At 43.0% G+C, this 18,542-nt stretch overlaps 2 protein-coding genes across 4 annotated transcripts in view; one reads left to right on the top strand and one right to left on the bottom strand.

The window, feature by feature from the left end:
• Positions 1 to 367: 367 nt before the first annotated feature.
• Positions 368 to 13,330, bottom strand: LOC119738006 (DEP domain-containing protein 1A-like). 2 transcript variants are annotated; one of them, XM_038212711.1, is made up of 11 exons: positions 13,134 to 13,330; positions 11,056 to 11,333; positions 10,406 to 10,693; positions 9,597 to 9,775; positions 8,281 to 8,421; positions 6,289 to 7,821; positions 5,365 to 5,534; positions 4,599 to 4,775; positions 3,253 to 3,438; positions 2,801 to 2,824; positions 368 to 2,160 (listed from the first exon to the last, which is right to left on the bottom strand). In XM_038212711.1, the coding sequence occupies exons 1-11, from the start codon at positions 13,179 to 13,181 to the stop codon at positions 2,041 to 2,043; spliced, it is 3,144 nt and encodes a 1,047-aa protein (XP_038068639.1). In that variant the 5' UTR covers positions 13,182 to 13,330; the 3' UTR covers positions 368 to 2,040. The 2 variants fall into 2 exon arrangements, with proteins under 2 accessions (XP_038068639.1, XP_038068638.1); XM_038212710.1 differs by having other exon boundaries at positions 368 to 2,824; positions 13,134 to 13,325.
• A 64-nt stretch (positions 13,331 to 13,394) lies between these two features.
• The window catches only part of LOC119738008 (oxysterol-binding protein-related protein 9-like), a 30,471-nt gene continuing 25,323 nt past the window's right edge, over positions 13,395 to 18,542 (top strand). Inside the window, exons 1-2 of one of the 2 annotated variants that reach the window (XM_038212712.1) lie at positions 13,395 to 13,552; positions 17,500 to 17,550. In XM_038212712.1, the coding sequence (XP_038068640.1) occupies positions 13,427 to 13,552; positions 17,500 to 17,550 (177 nt within the window). In that variant the 5' untranslated portion in view covers positions 13,395 to 13,426. The remainder of the gene's footprint in view (positions 13,553 to 17,499; positions 17,551 to 18,542) is intronic. The other variant, XM_038212713.1, reaches the window with a different exon arrangement.

Genomic DNA, 18,542 nt, shown 5'->3' with positions numbered 1-18,542 from the left:
TTATTTGCAAATACTAAATACCACTTTAAAATAACACCAAAGACATTCCCAAAAGTTCAACTAAATGAATTAGAAGTCAAAGTTAGAATCAGGCAAATTCCATAAAATCCAATTCTCTGCGTCCGACCACACGATGTACATGTACAAGGTCGTTAAGGTGGTGGTACCTTAATTTGGTCTGTAATTGTTTCCTACTTATTAGATGTCACATTATTAGGTATGTATCACATTCACTTTTCCAACAGCAACTCATTAATGTGTCTGACATGTACCTTCGAATGTACAGAATTGCCCAAACAATTCCTAACACCGGATGGACTGACAACCAGATTAGAAATCCTGAATTTCAAAACCAAACACCGGAGCATTTTCTAGTAACGAAGTTGTTTATTCATCTGTTCCCACTAAGATCATGCAATCACTATTTTGAGATTTCAACTTCAATAACTTCCTACAATTACCTCCTTTATGCATTTTGTACAATTTCAGCAAATTTACCTTAAAATGTCATCAAAAAATCATACCATTCCCAATAGTCTGAATATTAAAACGTTGGGTAAATATAAAAGGGCTATATAATGGGCGTCCATAACCATGGCTAAAATTACAAAAATAAAAGCAAACGCCCCAGTATTTTAATGAAGTACATGTAGAAAAAAAGAATTCTAAATTGAATTCTAATTTTCTCCTTTCTAATTCCCCAATACCCCCCATGTTAGGTAAATGATTTTAACAATGAATATATAATGGTTTCTTTATTTTGTAGGACAAAATTTTCAAATCATCCAATATGCGACCAGATTTTGTTTAAGTAACTACTTAAAGTAAAGCAACAATGGTTCTGTTTCAAAAAACATTAATTAGTTTCCCTTTTAAAAGCCCCCTATGAATGCTGATGACATGTTAAAAAATGTGAAGATCAATATCAACAATAAAATTGGAATTTATAAAAAGTATTTTAAACTAATTGGGAAACAAATTGAAACCTTCAAAAATATACCTGATGTTATTTGGCCATGCTAAAAAGAAATGAAAACAGACAAAACCCTTTATACTGGTGGCTGACATAACCTTCATGTTTTGTTCTATACAAAATATACAACAATAATAGCAAAATACCTATTTCAACTAATTACATGCAATCACTATTCATGTATGTTACAGTAAATACAAGGATTATTACTCCGTCTCCAAAAAAAAAAGAGAAAAAAAAAGAAGTTAAAACATGTTCAATGTAAAGCTGCGTGGATGTAAATAATGGGCAATTTGTGAACAAACAATTCGTAATAAAAAGAAAAACATAAAAACAAAGAGAACAGCGTCTGCAAATCACCTCTGGTTCTTTTAAGAACCACCTTCGGTTCTCCTTGGAATACTGATGGTTCCCTCAGAAACAATCTGTTTCTAGCTTTGCCTAATAATAATAATTGTATTCCTTTGAAACAGTTTTGACATTGGAAACAAAAACAAACCTTGAACTGCATCTCCTACCATGCAGAGCTTCAAAATGTATTAAAAATAACTGATTAAAAAATTAAGAATTTAAAAGAAGGTAAATTCATGTTTCAATATCAACACTGACCATTCATCTGCTTGATTCCATCAAAATTACGTATTGGCAAGAGTTTAAAAAGTAAATTGAATGAAACAATGATTTTGTCTTTAAGAATGTTAAAACAGTCAGGTTTATAGCCTGCCATTGAAATGCAACATTTAAAAATACGACGTCATCAAATAAAAACAATTTACCAGAGATGATTTTGAGTTACTGATCTTTGTCAAGATATGCTGACTTATCAAAAATGGATTAGCAAATTTATGTTCCAAACTGGAAGTCAAATGAGAACCAGCAACAAGCATTCTACAAACATTGTGTTACCTTGACCAGGGGATGCCTTACCAAATGATCACCTGAGAGACGTTGGTCATGGGCTGTTTGATCTTAGTCTTCTCAGGAAACAGCTCTGCCTCGCTAGCTGTGGTAGGCAGTCGCCAGGCGTAATGTCCAGATAGGGTGAGGGTTAACAGACATTGATCTGATCACCTGAGAGACTTGAGTTTAGTGACAGACTTGCGGACGTTAGTCATGGGCTGTTTGATCTTAGGCTTGTCAGGAAACAGCTCTGCCTCACTAGCTGTGGTAGGCAGTCGCCGGGCGTAGATGTCCAGATAGGGTGAGGGTTAACAGACATTGATCTGATCACCTGAGAGACTTGAGTTTGGTGAAGGACTTGCGGACGTTGGTCATGGGCTGTTTGATCTTAGGCTTCTCAGGAAACAGCTTTGCCTCGCTAGCTTTGGTAGGCAGTCGCCAGGCGTAGATGTCCAGATAGGGTGAGGGTTAACAGACATTGATCTGATCACCTGAGAGACTTGAGCTTGGTGAAGGACTTGCGGACGTTAGTCATGGGCTGTTTGATCTTAGGCTTGTCAGGAAACATCTCTGCCTCGCTAGCTGTGGTAGGCAATCGCCGGGCGTAGATGTCCAGATAGGGTGAGGGTTAACAGACATTGATCTGATCACCTGAGAGACTTGAGCTTGGTGAAGGACTTGCGGACGTTGGTCATGGGCTGTTTGATCTTAGGCTTCTCAGGAAACAGCTCTGCCTCGCTGGCTGTGGTAGGCAATCGCCAGGCGTAGATGTCCAGATAGGGTGAGGGTTAACAGACATTGATCTGATCACCTGAGAGACTTGAGTTTGGTGAAGGACTTGCGGACGTTGGTCATGGGCTGTTTGATCTTAGGCTTCTCAGGAAACAGCTCTGCCTCGCTGGCTGTGGTGGGCAGTCGTCGGGCGTAAATGTCTGGATAGGTTTTCTGGAACTGGGAAAGGACAGAAGCATTGATTAACTTGACGTTACCGGGGTATATTCCCTGAGATTCCTATTAGGTACTTTCTGATAGTTTTTCTCTTTGCTTAACAAAACTCACTTTGATCCAATACCCATCAGTTTTTTTAATACGGATCTACAGAGCATTTATATTACTGGCCAACTTTTACTATATCAATGTTTTTGTAAAGCATTAAGAATTTTACAATTTCCAATGCAGCACTGAAAGGACTTGGTACTTTTGAAGTCTTTTTTAATGAGCCACTTCAAAACCTTTTGATGTTTACCAGCAAACTTTTGGATACATCACCGCAAAACATTTTGAAAATATGAATTTTGACAAGTGAATTTACCAGTTCATCACTGCAAAGCATTATATATTTTTTACAAGCTAATTTTGTTTTTATATTAATTAATTACCTGTTTGAGTTTCTTCTTCTTGTCTTTTGCCGGCATGTTGTGATCACGGATGATGACCTCCAGAAGGTCAGCCACGGCCCGCTGCGAGTTGCTCAGTTTCTGTGCCTCGTATTGCTCCACGCTCATCTTCTGGCAGTATGAGGGCGCTGTTGCTGTCTGGTTCTCCGTCTCTGTTACGTACTTGATCTGGGAAAGATTGGACGGAGCAACAACATTGAAATTGTGTCAACTTCAGCCTTGATTAATCTCAGGGTGAAGAAAATTTGAGGAAAGAGAATTTGGGCATGAATCTAGGGCTGAATTAATTTTTTTAAGGCAAGGGCAAACATCGCAATGAAACTTTAATTGTTAAGGTGATACAGTTGGGATATCAGAGGGCAAATAACAGTCGGACATATACCATTTTCTGACCCTTTACTGTCATTCTTAAAGCAAGAAAGCAGTGCTTAGTCAAATTTTGTAGGCCTACTGTAACTTCCACAGAGCATCTAGAATCCAAAATTTTCCCTACGCTGTAAGAGCTTCACGCTCACATTAGTCCTCGGAACAAAATGCCCCTAGGCTATATTTTCACCCTGGCTAGAACACCGACTGTAGGTACATTCAGTGAAATTTTGACATACTACTAACATCTCCAAATTGATTTTGCTTGTTCGCTTGGCTGTGAAGTCTCATTTCACCCTCTGGCATAGTGTCAAGTCAAGTCTGTCACGAGCCAATATGGCCCATCATGCCGGCGTTTATCTCCGGTTTCAGTAGCATGAAACAACTGAGATTAGTTCTACTCCCCCTGGATGGAATGCTAGTCCATCGCAGGTTACTCCCCAGCTAATGCCGGTACCCATTTATGCTCCTGGGTGGACAGAGACAAGTGGGGGTGAAATGGCTTTCCCAAGGACACAATATAGTTATGTTAATTCAATTCTGTTGTTATTTTTTACAAAGGATTTTTGACACCAAATAAGAAGTCAGAGACTTGTACAAACTGTTATAAATTAAAATTGTACACAAAAAAAAGTCCCCCGAAAATAATAGTTCTGCTTCCGTTTACCCTACCTACCCTATTTTCACAGCCCCTACCCTATTTTTTTTTTTGGGGGGGGGGAAATGAGAAAAAAAAAACACCCTGAAAATCATCAATTACTACCTTTTAGCCTTGACTACCTGCAGACACCTCCATATGATTGTACACAATAAAATTGCCCCCCCCCCCAAAAAAAATTCCCTACCTAACTACCGTATTTTCAAATGCTATGAAATCGGAAGCACAACTATTTTTTGCTTTTTTGGCCTTACAAGAATAAAGATTTATGATTACAATTCTTTTACAATGAATGAATTCTGACCTGGCTCCGGCCTAGATAGACCAGCCTGTCCTGAATGTCAGCCTTGAGCTCCTCGGGCTGTGTAAAGACGTTGCCATGGTTATCCATCAGATACTCAACGATGCGGGAGGCGAGGGTTTCATTGTAGTCAATCTCCTCCTGGGAGCAGAGGATAGCTCGGCTGAATGTCTCAAGAACCTGGCACAGACAGAGAAGAAAGAGAAATATTGCTGAATAGACTGATCCATTAAAGGAAAATAGGATCATTTGCATGTATCCCAAAGTAACCTTCTGAATTATCATCAAAAGCTTACTTGGATCAAAGATCACACTACCATAGTGCTAAACACACACTGAAATTATTTCGCCTGGTTTGCTGTCATTTAGAGGGAATCAAAAAATGTAGGTGATATCCAACGATCAGTCAACTGACAAATTTTTGGAAATAAAGAGTCATAAAGACAAAATAGTGTTCCCTGATCGAAAGGTTGTGCATGGTAGTCAGTTGTTTTCTCAAAAGTGTAATATCCACTGAGCTGAAACTTCACCAGGTTAGGTTTGGAACATTCTTCTTTGGATTTTGAGTGGTGTTAGTATTGGAAACAAACAAAATGCATGAAAAGCAAATGTTCCTATATGCCTTTAACAAGAAAATACTGAACTGAGCAACACTGTACCTAGCAACTCCATGCCATCAGCCCAAGATGCCTATTTATTGTTGGGATAAATTTGCTAAGCGCTATTTCCATTTAAAAGTAGCTCAGCCAAATAAAGGAAGACTACTTACAAGCTGTCTGGTGGTCTTGCGGCTGCTGAGCACCAGTTCAGGGTTGGCCTCCATCTTTGTCATGAGCTTCAAGAGGAGATGAAGCTTGCGTCTGTTGACAGGAGGCAGGAGGAGACAGCATAGTCTCAAGGCTTCCTCTGTGTAAGACTTGTCATCACTCAGGTACAAGCCTGAAGCGGGATGGACAAGAGATGGAGAGGAGTGGTAAAGTAGAAATATGGACAGTAGTAATAGGCCTGAGACCTAATGACATCACGCTTTGTTCACATCGTCTGGTGTCCTGACCTCACTCCAATAGGAAAGTGCTTATGTAAACAAAGCCATTACGTCATTAGGTCTCAGGTCTATTGTCTGTTGTTTGAATCCAAAGGCTGTTCCTTTTTTGGTAATACAGAATGGACAATTTCATATGATTGTGTTTTTCAATGAAAAAATCAGTTTGCTGGAAGCAAGTGTAGGGTTGGGCCATTAAATGAGGGTCAGTTGGGTAACCAGAAGCACATATTTTTTTTTGGGTTGATGGCCTAAAGACATGTAATGGTCCCTACATGGAACTTTTAAAGGTCTTCTCAGCATTTCGACTGGTGTGCTAGAGTTATCCTTGGGAACATCAAATAAAAGGAGTGGCAATTCCAAAATGTAATGACCAAACTATTTCAAGGGAAATTAGAAAAACTGGCATTAGGCCTTTTTTTTCAGGAAAACTAACATGAAAGTTATTTGAAAGGGATTCTGAATTTTGTACAATGTAGGAAGAGCATAGATTCAATAGATATGAAAGACAAAATGAAGTTTCACATGCAAAGTGTTAATCACATTTGAATCAACCCATGAAATATTATCTGGACAAAAATGAGTTACTCTAGATTTTTATTATTTTCTGGATAAAAAATAGCAATGACTTGTTTGGCAAGTCGACCTTACTTGCTGTGCTGTCGCTTCTTTTCATTTTCTGATATCCTGCTGAACTTTCAACTTTGGCCGTTGACCTCACATCTGAAGAACTGCCACTGCGTAGTCCGTTGACCTGCGGGTGGGAATCGGGGGTGTGGCTGGCGCTGTTCTCTCGCGAGCTGCCGATGTCCGAGTAGGAGAGGGTAGCTCGAAGGGGTGGGGGATAAGATGGGCTGATTCTGTCTTGTTGTCTGTCATTGATGTTGGTGACTGTCGTGGGATTTGGCGGGGTAGCTCTGTCAAGATTTGGAATGGAGTTTGAGGGTTGTTGGGTCTGTTGGTGGACCAGGTTAGGCGTGGACCCCCTGAGTTGATGACCGAGTGAGATGGGTTGTCTTGGAGCATCGGCTTCCCTGCTGCTACTCTTCTTCTTGAAGATCTTCTGTATCAGCTCACTCGCTGAGCCGAATCTTTTAGAGACAAAGAGGTTGCGGGTGTGGGTTTCCTTGGGTGGGCATTCCGTCTGGTTGGACTTCAAGGCATTCCCGATATCATTCATGGAGCCAAAGCCTCGTCTAGTGTTGGTAGCTGGGTCTGGATACTGTAATGGGAATCCGTAGTTCAGGTCCTTGGAGCTACTGCTGGTTTCAGTCGAAGGGCGTGTCTGACTTGATGCAAAACCTGTCATGGGTCTGTGTGTGCTAGATGAGGTTCCTTTACCTTTATCACTGATTATGATCTGTGACGTGAACTTTCTTGACTTGCCGCCTAGGCCTGGAATCTCCCGCTGGTGATGCTCAGGGACGTGGAGGTTAGATGCCGAGGGGAACTTTGGTGTCCGCTGTTGGACTGGAGCTGAGAGAGGTCTGTGTCGTTGATGTAGATGCTGCTGATGTCTGGACCCGTGATTCTCCCTTGGAGGTTCTTGGTTGTGCTGCCAGCCGGACTCCATTCTGTTTGAGGATGTAATGGGTGGAGATTCTCTTGGCACTCGTACTGGATAGTTCTGTTTAATTCCTTGACATCCTGTTGTTGGTTCTGATATACAGCGTCTCATCCCTTGAGGTTGGATGGACGAGTGCTTCCCATCTCCGTCAACAGGTTGTTGATTTCCATCTGAGTTAGGTCTGGTGAAACCTGTGACAGACATGCTTGAGGAGCGCTGGATGCCCCTCTTGCCTCGTCTTGAAGGTGGAGAACAAGATCCGCGTAAGGCGTCACTACTCCTCCCTGAAGAACCATGACCACCCTCAGCCTCAATGTGGAATGCAGTGGTACTAGGAGGTATCCCTCTCACATCACCAATCCACTTCCTTCCGTCCATCAACTTGAGCCTCTTAGACATAGCATCTTCAGCGAACCTTCCCTTCCTATCGATTGCCCCTCTGGCTCGCTCTGGTGCTCCAGCTAGCTCCGGTGAGAGCCCAAACATTCCTGCTGAGGTCATGTTCAGCATCAGGTTCTCGACAGACTCGAAAGAGGTCAAGCCCTGGATGGTCTGGGGAGGGGTGGTCAGCGGCTCTGCCCCTGGGTACAGACCTCTGTCTCTGCGCTCAGCGGTTACTGTTAATAAGGAGGATGAGAATGGGGGAGAGGGAGTAAGCGAAAGGGTCAATTGAGCATGAATGGGGGATGAGGGGAAAATAGGTAGCAATAGTTTTAAATGGTTGTTTTAGTATATTTTTAGGATAAATGATTAGAAAAGAAAGTAAATACAATTTTCACTTTTTGCATGAATAAGTATGATCAATCAAAAACTGTTAAAAGCAGAAAAAAATGATCATGCAGTTTTGAAAGCATGAAAGTTTTGATGTCAGCAGGAAAAACATAATCTTTATTATTGAGGCTGGAAAAGAATTTAGAAATTTATTAGAAAGCATGGAAAAGATATTAAGACAGACAATGAGGTATATTCTTCATCTGGGTATTACTTGTTAATATCTATAGGGTGAAAGATTTGACAGTCTTTTTCAATAACTATATTTACCAAAATAATAAACAACTGATTTCCATTTTACTCACCAAAAGACTCAACGATGAGATCATAGAGGTGAAAGGTCAGTAGTGGTTGAGATAAGCCCAGGAAGTAGGAGCTAATGGTCTTGAAGACATCTCTCTCAAAGCCAGGGTAGTTAGGGAGTCCTGAATCGGGACTGTTGGGCCCTGGGAGCAGAAAAATAACCAAAATGAGTGGCTAAGAGGTTCAAAATTGAGAAAATCTGAACTCAGAAAAGCAATTTTTAAGCTATTCACAAAACTGACCGATGAAACTTGTTAATCATTGACTGGCTCTTGGACATGAAGTATGCAACACGGTGACTCAAAGGAACAGAATTTAAGGACAATCTCTGGTTTTGAGCGAGGGAAATCTGTTGTTCCAGCTATTGGATTCATGTGATTTGTTCTGCAGTAGGATTCTGTTTGATCCAAGAAGGAGTTGAAGAAACTCGGAAGGGAAGTTTTCAACCTCAACTCTCCAAGGTCCTACAAAATCTCCTAGGAGGTTCGGAACATTTTTCAGGATCCAGAACCCAACCATTATTAGTTTACATGAGCTTTGACACCAACTGAAAACTAAAGTGCAAAGAATGTACCATTGGTTTTTGTATCTATTTGAATTTTTTTAAAGAAGATTCAGTAAGTTTTCTGAAGAAAAAAAAACCCTGGGAAGTCAGGGGTAATCAATAACCCAAACCCTCTCCAGGAAATTTTGTTTAGAAATCCTGCCAACAACATATAAAGCCTGCCTCTCATGACAAGATCCAACATGCTAAAAAAAATCCAAGGCTAAAGTGCAGAGTCTGTGGTTGCCAAATACAACAGGGTAAAACGTTAGCATTGTTCAATGGGACTAGCTCCAATTCAGGCGTTTCACAATGCAGTGCGTAACCAAGAGTTTGCCACGGAGCGTTTATTTTTCCCAGTGCATTGTGGGAGATGGTCGACAAATTCACAGCGCGGGACATTTGAAATCGTTCGTTTTTCTGGTCAGTAGTTTCGTAAGCGAATTATTTGAGTATCTGTTTGCCCTTTTCTTTTCTTTTTATCAATATAGTGTTTTTTTGTAACGTGGCAGAAAGCTATGCTCCAATCTATAACAAATTAGCTCAAGTTGTCTACTGACACTCATTCAAAATGGGCCATGTTTCGTGGAAACGTAAACTTGAAAAAAATGGACTCTCCATGGCAAACTCTTGGTGGCGCACTGCATTGTGAATCCCCTGAATTGTCTCCACAATGGCTGTTAATGCATCGGTGTTGATGGCTCAATGCGACAAGATCCCACAGACTTTTACAGCAATGAACGGCATCTTGCAGGGTTAGGGACAATAACTTACAATTGGCCAGGCACTTCATTGCCGATAGCACCCAGTGAGGTAGGTCATCCTGATCCTTGGGCACCAAGACCACACCGTTCCTGCTGACGTGGGTACAGCTATGCATGATGTGCTTAGCGCTGACAAGGCCGGCGTCTAGGAGGCCGTCTAAGGAAGTCAGCCAAAGGAGTCTCTGTAACCTGCAAGTATATATATGGTGCCTATATGTTATGTACAATTTGAAAGAAGCCTGAAATCAGGCAGTTGCAGGTGGACTCACATCCCTGAGAAGTGTTTTAAGAAGTATTAGGAGCAACAAGGAAATGTTCCATGACGGCCATGGGACCAGATACCATACTCATTAGTAGGCAGAATACCTAGGTACCTTGCCTTTGGTGATTTTTGGGTGCCCAATTAAAAAAAACCAACATTATAAATTAATAGCTGTATTCTTGAACAATTCTTTTCGAATAACTGCTTATGTTGGCCTTAAACTTCCCCAATCAAGCATCCCTAATCCTAACCCTTCAGGGTATTTTGGCTAGAAACTCTGCCAAACGCAGCAACATGCAGCACTTGTCTCAGTGACAAGCATGCCAAGTGTAGCGAGATCCATCAAGTCAAAAGTCTCAAGGCCAAAATGCCTCAGAGTTGGCGGTCCTCGAACGCAGCGGGATACAACTGTGGTTTTGTTCAATGGGACTAGCTCTCATTGTTTCAGAATTGGCCAGTTATGCACTGGTGTTGATGGCTCAATGCACCAAGGCCCCACACACTTGTACACCTGATGCACTGTGTAGCATCTGGCAGGGTTAGGGTTAATTTGTTACCGATTAAGAGTTGCGCTCTTCCAGACTTCCTCCCTCTGAGCCGGTGTCAGGGGTCTCTGAACCAGACGGCACTGTGGGAGTCCCCTGCTAGGTCCTCCCCCTTTCCCCTTCCCCTGGCCGGCCGACTCCCTGTCTGCATCTTGGGCACTGAATGCTGGGTTGTCGTAGGACAGAGTCCTGCTCATAGGCTCCGAGTTGAGAGTCTTCAGTGGTGTCCGGGCGGTGCGGAGGTTGGAGCGGCTGCTTAGCGCAGAACGGAGCTTTTTCATTGGAGAGACTGGGACAAATCTGTGCAATTGAAATATGAATAAAGAAAAAAGATAATACTCCTATTACCGAGGCAAAACTCATAAAATCGCATTTCTCTTATCTCATATCATGTAGAAGTTCAGTTTGTTTATGAACAGTCAATGTGACATTGACAGTGTGATGGATTGGCTATAGGTTGATTTGTTAAGCACTACCCTATAAAGTCACGACCAATTCAAAACCATGACTGTGCAACCAAGATATCTGACAAGGGTTGTGCAAACGCACATGTTGCCAAAGTGCAAAGTGGACGGGCCTTATGGCAAAGTCTAACGTGGTTCACTGACAAATGAAGTCAAGATCAATTAATAATTGTAGGTGCTATCTTTTCTTCAACTGACTTGTAGAGATCACCGTTGTCCTCAAACTTGACTGGACTGCTCTTAGTCGACCCCTTGACCCCTTGTACGACCTTGCTGTGAAGAAACTTCTCGAGCAGCGACACAGTCTGTGCCCTGGTAACCCAGGGGCCGAATCTGTCACAGTTCTGCAAGTAATCGTGGAGCCAGTCTATTGCCTCTGTGGAGGTGAAACAGTTGTCATGGTGACGACCTCGTAGTCCCTTGCGATGACGCTTCAGAGGCATTCCAGCTCGAAAATCTCGGATGATCATATTCCACTTTAACCATGTTAACAAAAGAAGATTGAAAAAGATTCGTTAACAAAATAAAAGTTTGTTTCCATTTTTTTTTGAATACTGGGTCGACTCGTATGTGAGCCAACTTGTACGCAACTAACTCGTACATGGGCCAACACATAAGCAGGCCCACATGAGTGTCAACTAGCATGGTATACTGATATTACTGTTTAAGATAAGGTGCATAGTGGATATATTGCCGGTGGCAATCCCTATCAACAGAGGGCGCTGTACTCTCTAAGATAGGGCTGAATTATAAGAATTAAGATATATTGAATTAATACCACCAATGGTTGTGTAGCACCTGTGGCCAGTGGATAAGCAACGGATCTTATGAGCGGGAAGATCCGGGATTGATCCCCGCTGGCAAATTTTAAAGGTTTTTTCCCCCCATCCCCAAATATAAGAATATTCTTCTTTTAATTATTTAAACATGTCTCAAACATTTTATTGCAGAGTATTACATTTTCTGGTGCAACTATAGAATGCAGGGCCACGCCGAAGCAAGGGTTTTTATTTCGCCTGGAGGCGTGGATGGAATAGGAGTAATACTGCAAACCTGCAAAAAGTGCTAAGTACAGCGAAGGAATGCACTTGTCTTCTAAGCTTCTCATGAAGGATCGGAAGGGAGGGCGTGCTTGTAAATGTGTTGGGGGCACTGTCTGGAGTGGCGGAGGCGCGGAGTCTTGGAGTCGCGGAGACGCGGGGCACTGGAGTGGCCGCAGTGCTAGTGGCGGAGGCGCGGAGTCGCGGAGACGCAGAGACTCGCGCCGATAGAGGGCGCAATTCTCGGTGGAATTTTTTTGAGAACGAAGCATCCATACCCATTTTAAATGGGCGCGCAAATTAGGAAGGGAGGAGGGCGACGGGGCACTGTCTGGAGTGGCGGAGGCGCGGAGGCGCGGAGTCTTGGAGTCGCAGAATCGCTTTAAATGGGCGCGCAAATTAGGAAGGGAGGAGGACGACGGAGTACTGTCTGGAGTGGCAGAGGCGCGGAGTCTTGGAGTCGCAGAATCGCGGAGACGCGGGGCACACGAGTGGCGGAGGCGCGGAGTCGCGGAGTCGCAGAGGCTCCACGATCGATTTTCGGAGGTAGGTCGACTGCGGTTCCACGCCTCCAAGCAGCCGTACGGAGGCGCGGATGTAGAGTAAAGTGGCCCTGCATTCTATAGTTGTACCCATTTTCTTTTTCAGATTTGTGGCTCTGCCTCTGGAGGATTTTTTTTAAAGGGACATAAAGTCCGAAATTGTAAAATGGTCTGATTCCCATCTTGTTGTGAATACGAATTTACAACGATAATGTTGGCATGGAGCCAGACTAAAGTTTGTCACCGGAAAATAATCTAATTAAAAAAAGCAGTAGCCTAACTGCGCATGTTCAGTCATGTGTCAGTGCATATACGGCAAGCCAACGTTTACAAATGGGAAACAAAAACAAAAACCACAAAAAACACATTCCCCCCCCCCAACAATGGCAACATGCCCCCCCCCCCCCAACATGCCCAAAAATAAAATAAAAAATAGGCCTAGGCCCTACAAAGAAAGAAAGAACATTAAAATTAAACGTTAAGATTTTTAGGTAATTTGACATGTTTGATGAAGCGTTATAACTTATTTCCAAATTGTCAAAAAAAATTCTCAACGACAAATTGGCATATCGCAACTGGTTAACCATGGCATGTTAACTAAGTAAGAGTCATGTAACTTTGAGTTTGAACGTCGGGACTCGGGCAGCTTGCATTCTCAAGCGTTAAAACAACCTGGAATTAGGCAAAATCTCACCAATTTTGTAGCCTTGAAAGGCTCTCCACAAAGATGAGGTGGATCCATGTTGTAAAAACATGAACAGAAGTCCACATTCAAGGAAATGGGCGGAAGTTTGGAGCAGGTTTCATGAGCAAAAATATCAACTGCGAGCAGCCATCTTGATTGGCATTCAAAAGCAGCGCTTGTAAAAGAACCCCTCTGATTGGCTGAAGGTTGTTGCAAAAAAATTAAAGAAAACGATTGGCTGATTTCTACTTGATCTCTTGAGGGCGGTATTCACGCACACCGGGCGTGCGCTAAAAACCAAAATGTCTGCCTTTTCTAGTAAAACTTCAATGGAAGGTCCACTAAGTAAGTGGACAAATGTCATGAAAGGATGGCAATATCGATGGTTTGTCCTAGATTACCAGACGGGGTTGCTCTCCTACTATGTGGTAAGTTAAAATAGTGGAAATGATCGCGGTAGTAATTGATTTTTTTGGTGGGTTAAATTCATCCATGTCCTTCGCTTTTCAGGTGAATGATTTTTCCCCATTAGATTTGTACAGTCTTTATGTAGTGTGTGGTCGAGCAAAAAAAAAAAAGGTGGGCGGGCGGGGCAGGGGTCTTGGTAAATTTAGGGTGGATGGGTCCGATTACTCCTAGAACTATGAGGCTCCACGTAGTGGAGCCTCATAGATTAAGAACCCCGCAAAATTGTTTTCAGCACAAAACACTAATTAAGTACAAAAACGTCCATCAAAATGCAGACATTTCCTACTCCTAGAACTATGAGGCTCCACGTAGTGGAGCCTCATAGGTTCAGAAGCCCGCAAAATTGTTGTCAGCACAAAACACTAATTAAGTACAAAAACGTCCATCCCAAGCAGGCCGTTTTCCACAGAACCGCTGCACAGTTTGCCCCTAAACTCCATACAATACCTCATGACATACTCACGTTATGTGCACCCAACAAACATCGGTGGATTCTGTCTGTTTTTCGGCAAAAATGATGAAAAATATGCCCTTTCCGCACTGAGCCAACCTAACACTTGAAACGAGCACGCGTGCAGAATGATCGCAGTCATTTTCGGTTCGATCGCTCGGAGCGCGCCGCGGGGGGTATGGTGTAGAGCGGAACGATAGTATGCACATGCGTACAAGTGCAAGTACGTACCCCCCGCGGCGCGCTCCGAGCGATCGAACCGAAAATGACTGCGATCATTCTGCACGCGTGCTCGTTTCAAGTGTTAGGTTGGCTCAGTGCGGAAAGGGCATATTTTTCATCATTTTTGCCGAAAAACAGACAGAATCCACCGATGTTTGTTGGGTGCACATAACGTGAGTATGTCATGAGGTATTGTATGGAGTTTAGGGGCAAACTGTGCAGCGGTTCTGTGGAAAACGGCCTGCTTGGGATGGACGTTTTTGTACTTAATTAGTGTTTTGTGCTGACAACAATTTTGCGGGCTTCTGAACCTATGAGGCTCCACTACGTGGAGCCTCATAGTTCTAGGAGTAGACATTTCCCACAGAACCGCTGCACAGTTTGCCTCCAAACTCCGTACTACACCTCATGACATACTCACAAAATATGCGCAGAACAAACATCGCTGGATTTTGTCGGTTTTTTGGCCAAAATGATGAAAAATATGCCCTTTCCGCACTGAGCCAACCTGACACTTGAAGCGTGCGTGCATATGATCGAGCGATGATTTTTGGTTCGCTCGGAGCGCGCCGCGGGGGGTACGGTACAAGCGAAATGTAGTATGCGCATGCGTACAAGTGCTTGTACCGGAATGTCAGACAAGTCGACCGTTGAGACAACTCGACTCGGGACAAGTCGACCGTTGAGACAACTCGACCGTTGAGACAAGTCGACCGTTGAGACAACTCGATTCGGGACAACTCGACCGTTGAGACAGCTCGACTTAATGGAAATGTAAACACGTGGAGTGGAAAAAGGTGCAAAAATCTGTGGCAGGACCAGTCCTGGGCGCGGCGCGGGCATACTCGATGCACAGAGGGCGCTCCGATCCGGTGGCCGTCGCGTCGGGTGGGCGCGCCCCGCCCGCGAGGACCGGGCCCGGCCCAGCACGCGGGTACGTCAACCGGCGCGGCAAGTGGGCGCACAGGCCCGGCAAAAACGATGTCACCGTGCACGGTACCGACACGTTGACCGGGGATAAGTGCGCGCACAGGCCCGGCAAAAATGAGTGTCACCGTGCACGGTACGGACAAGTTGACCGGCAAGTGGGCGCACAGACCCGGCACAAAAACGATGTCACCGTGCACGGTACGGCCACGTTGACTGGGGATGCGCGCACAGGCCCGGAAAAAACGAACGATGTGCACGGACAATCACGCTGCGCTATATATCGGCTCTGTTATATGCAACCCAAAAAACTCAGCCGCCGTCAAAAATCCCCGGTACTATCCCCAAAACTAGGCCCAAAACATGCGAGGCGACTTGTCTCAACGGTCAACTTGTCTCAACGGTCGACTTGGGCCAAGTTCGTGCAAGGACTATAGTTGACCAATGGTTAACTAACGTTTGCCCGAACTCTGTCTAGTCAACGGTGGTTGACTACGCTAGTTGACTATTTGGAACCAGCCTACTGGGGTTGGTTGCTTCGCTGGTAACTAATAGCCGCGCGCATTCATAACGCTAGCAGAGAGCCAGGATCCCGAAGTTTTGCGATGACATTTTGACCAGCGTTTGACAAGAGACGGTCGCACGTTGCTATCAGTGCGCAGGCGTAAGGTACGTCACAAATCAACCACTAGTCGACTAATGGTCCTTGCCTGAACTTGGCCTTGTCTTTCCATTTATCGCACATACGGTCGACTTGTCTTAACGGTCGAGTTGTCTCAACGGTCGACTCGTCCCAAGTCGAGTTGTCTCAACGGTCGACTTGTCTGACCCCCCTTGTACCGTACCCCCCGCGGCGCGCTCCGAGCGAACCGAAAATCATCGCTCGATCATATGCGCGCACGCTTCAAGTGTCAGGTTGGTTCAGTGCGGAAAGGGCATATTTTTCATCATTTTGGCCAAAAAAACGACAAAATCCAGCGATGTTTGTTCTGCGCATATTTTGTGAGTATGTCATGAGGTGTAGTACGGAGTTTGGGGGCAAACTGTGCAGCGGTTCTGTGGGAAATGTCTGCATTTTGATGGACGTTTTTGTACTTAATTAGTGTTTTGTGCTGAAAACAATTTTGCGGGGTTCTTAATCTATAGTTCTAGGAGTAGGGTCCGATAGGGTGCCATTTTGCGAGTTCTGAAGGCACATTTAACAATTTGTAATGACTTAATCTTTATGGCAGCTGTAAATAAATGTAATGCAATTTTAAATGAATTTTTGCTTCTTTCTTATTTTGATATGCAGGCCCATTAACATTAATTAGGGGGACCTAAGCCACTCTAACCTGTAACTAAGTGTAAGCTGCAACGAACACACTGGGGTCTGTACAAATGTTCCTTATACTAGGCCCTATAGTTATCTTAATAGTGATTGTGCATTATAATAGAATTTACCATTTCGGGAGCCAAAGGCAGATGTTTGTAGGGTGCCAGGTCAACTCGTCCCCTGGCCGACTCGCCCCCTGACTGACTCGCCTCTTACAAGCTCGCCCCCTGGCCGACTCGCCCTCTCGCCAACTCGCCTCCTATAAATAAATAAAATGCTGCTACCGGTTTCCCTACCTACCCTATTCTGACAGCCCCTACCCTAAATTTTTTTATGGGAAAAATAAGGGGGAAAAAACACCCAAAACCATCAATTTTTTACGAATTAGGCCCTAATTTGGAACGCAATGTATCCATTGAATATCTTGAATGCTTGAATAATTGAATAATATACAACTTTTTTTTCATTAATGAATTGATTAAATAGAGGGCTTGAATATTTTCTTCAATTTTTGGATATAGATATTAATATAACATTTCAACAGTTTATTATGAATAAGACAATAAATATCCTTGGATATTAATTATCTTGTTCATAAATATTGTATGACATTGGGTTCGCCACCTGTAGGGGAACCCGTGGCCAATTTTTATGATCATTTTGACCTTGACCTTATGATGACCTTTGACCCCAGTTTGGTCATGTGACATGTTTGGGCTGGGCTTCAGATACTTTATACAAAGTTTGGTTGAAATCAGTCAAAGTATGTAGGAGCAATAGACAATTTTACAACATTTGTTACTAACCAATGGACTAACGATTTGTTGAGCTGCTACTGTTACCTGCAGCTAAAAATATTCTAGACATAATGGCACAGAAATCCTTTTCTTATAGTCATAAAAATGTTAAGAAATTGGTTAGCTAAACATCTGCAGACTGGATTCTCACCATCAGGTTGTTTCATTTCCTCTTTCTTTGATTTATTTTTTTAGTCCAAGGAGAAGATGATGAGAGGGTCAAGAAGAGGCTGTGTGAGATTGAGGGTAATTATCAATTAATTGCTCATCCTATTTATATAAAAACAATAAAGTCAATTGTATCGATATAAATCGTTTATTGCCAATCCAGTTATTTGATTATTCAGGTACCCTCATATTAACACCCCTTATTAGAAAGATTGTGTATTACGGTAGACTTTGTTAGTCTTTTTGAAAGATTTTCTGGTATTTATTAGTTGTGTCTTGTGTACAGTTAACATTGTGTTCATTTCCCTGGTTAGTTGATGCTTGAACTACGCATACACCATTTTGCTAGCGCAGGTTTCACACATCTTCTTGTGTTGCTTTTTTACATTCACATTGAAAACAAGGTCAACTTGTTTAACTGAATATTGGTCGAAAATGCAAGATGGCATAAAAATTAAAAGTAAGATTTTGCAGGAAAAGTGCATGAAGCTTCAAGATGTTTACACAAAAAGTGACTGCAGAGTTGAAAAATCTGCAAACTGATTTGTCCGTATAACCCTTCTCCTTTGACCTTTTGACCTTTGGATGTCTGGATTTGTTCCAATAAGAGCCAGTCTAAATTTTTTCTGCCTGACGAGGCCATGAGGTAAATATCTATCCTGTTGGATTTCTTTGAGGTGAAAAAGTCACTGTGTGCAGTCAACCTGAGCTACAATGTACTTGTATGTGCTGAGCTAAAAAGATCTACTAGCCAATGAAATCACATACAAATGTACTCGGTACACGTGATTAAAAGATATTTTTGAACAAAGTTTCTAAAGCCTGCTGGCGTTTGTCCCCATTTTTTAAATCATATGACTGACAAACAAGAATAATGTGCTTTCATTGGCTAGCTAATCTTTTAGCTCAACACGTACTGGTAGCTCAGGTTGACCGCGCACGGTGAGTTTTGAAATCAAACAGGATAGATTTTTGCTTGCGAGGCAGAAAACTCTGCAAAGATTCACCATACACGGTGATATTTTGTGAGCTATGTGAGGAGCAAACGGCCTTGAATGACTTTTGTGTGG

Source organism: Patiria miniata, unplaced genomic scaffold, assembly GCF_015706575.1.
Source record: "Patiria miniata isolate m_02_andy unplaced genomic scaffold, ASM1570657v1 HiC_scaffold_3, whole genome shotgun sequence".
Lineage (NCBI taxonomy): Eukaryota > Metazoa > Echinodermata > Asteroidea > Valvatida > Asterinidae > Patiria > Patiria miniata.
Note: the sequence above shows the minus strand (reverse complement) of the source record. Positions and strands in the feature narration are given on the sequence as shown.

What these genes read in the sequence shown, in the direction of transcription:
- LOC119738006 (XM_038212711.1), bottom strand. Translation starts at nt 13,181, where the DNA reads ATGGATCCACCTCATCTTTGTGGAGAGCCTTTCAAGGCTACAAAATTG. An exon ending in AAGAAGCGACAGCACAGCAA is followed by an intron (nt 5,535 to 6,288) that starts GTAAGGTCGACT and finishes ATCCCGCTTCAG; the next exon opens with GCTTGTACCTGAGTGATGAC. An exon ending in GCAAGACCACCAGACAGCTT is followed by an intron (nt 4,776 to 5,364) that starts GTAAGTAGTCTT and finishes TGTCTGTGCCAG; the next exon opens with GTTCTTGAGACATTCAGCCG.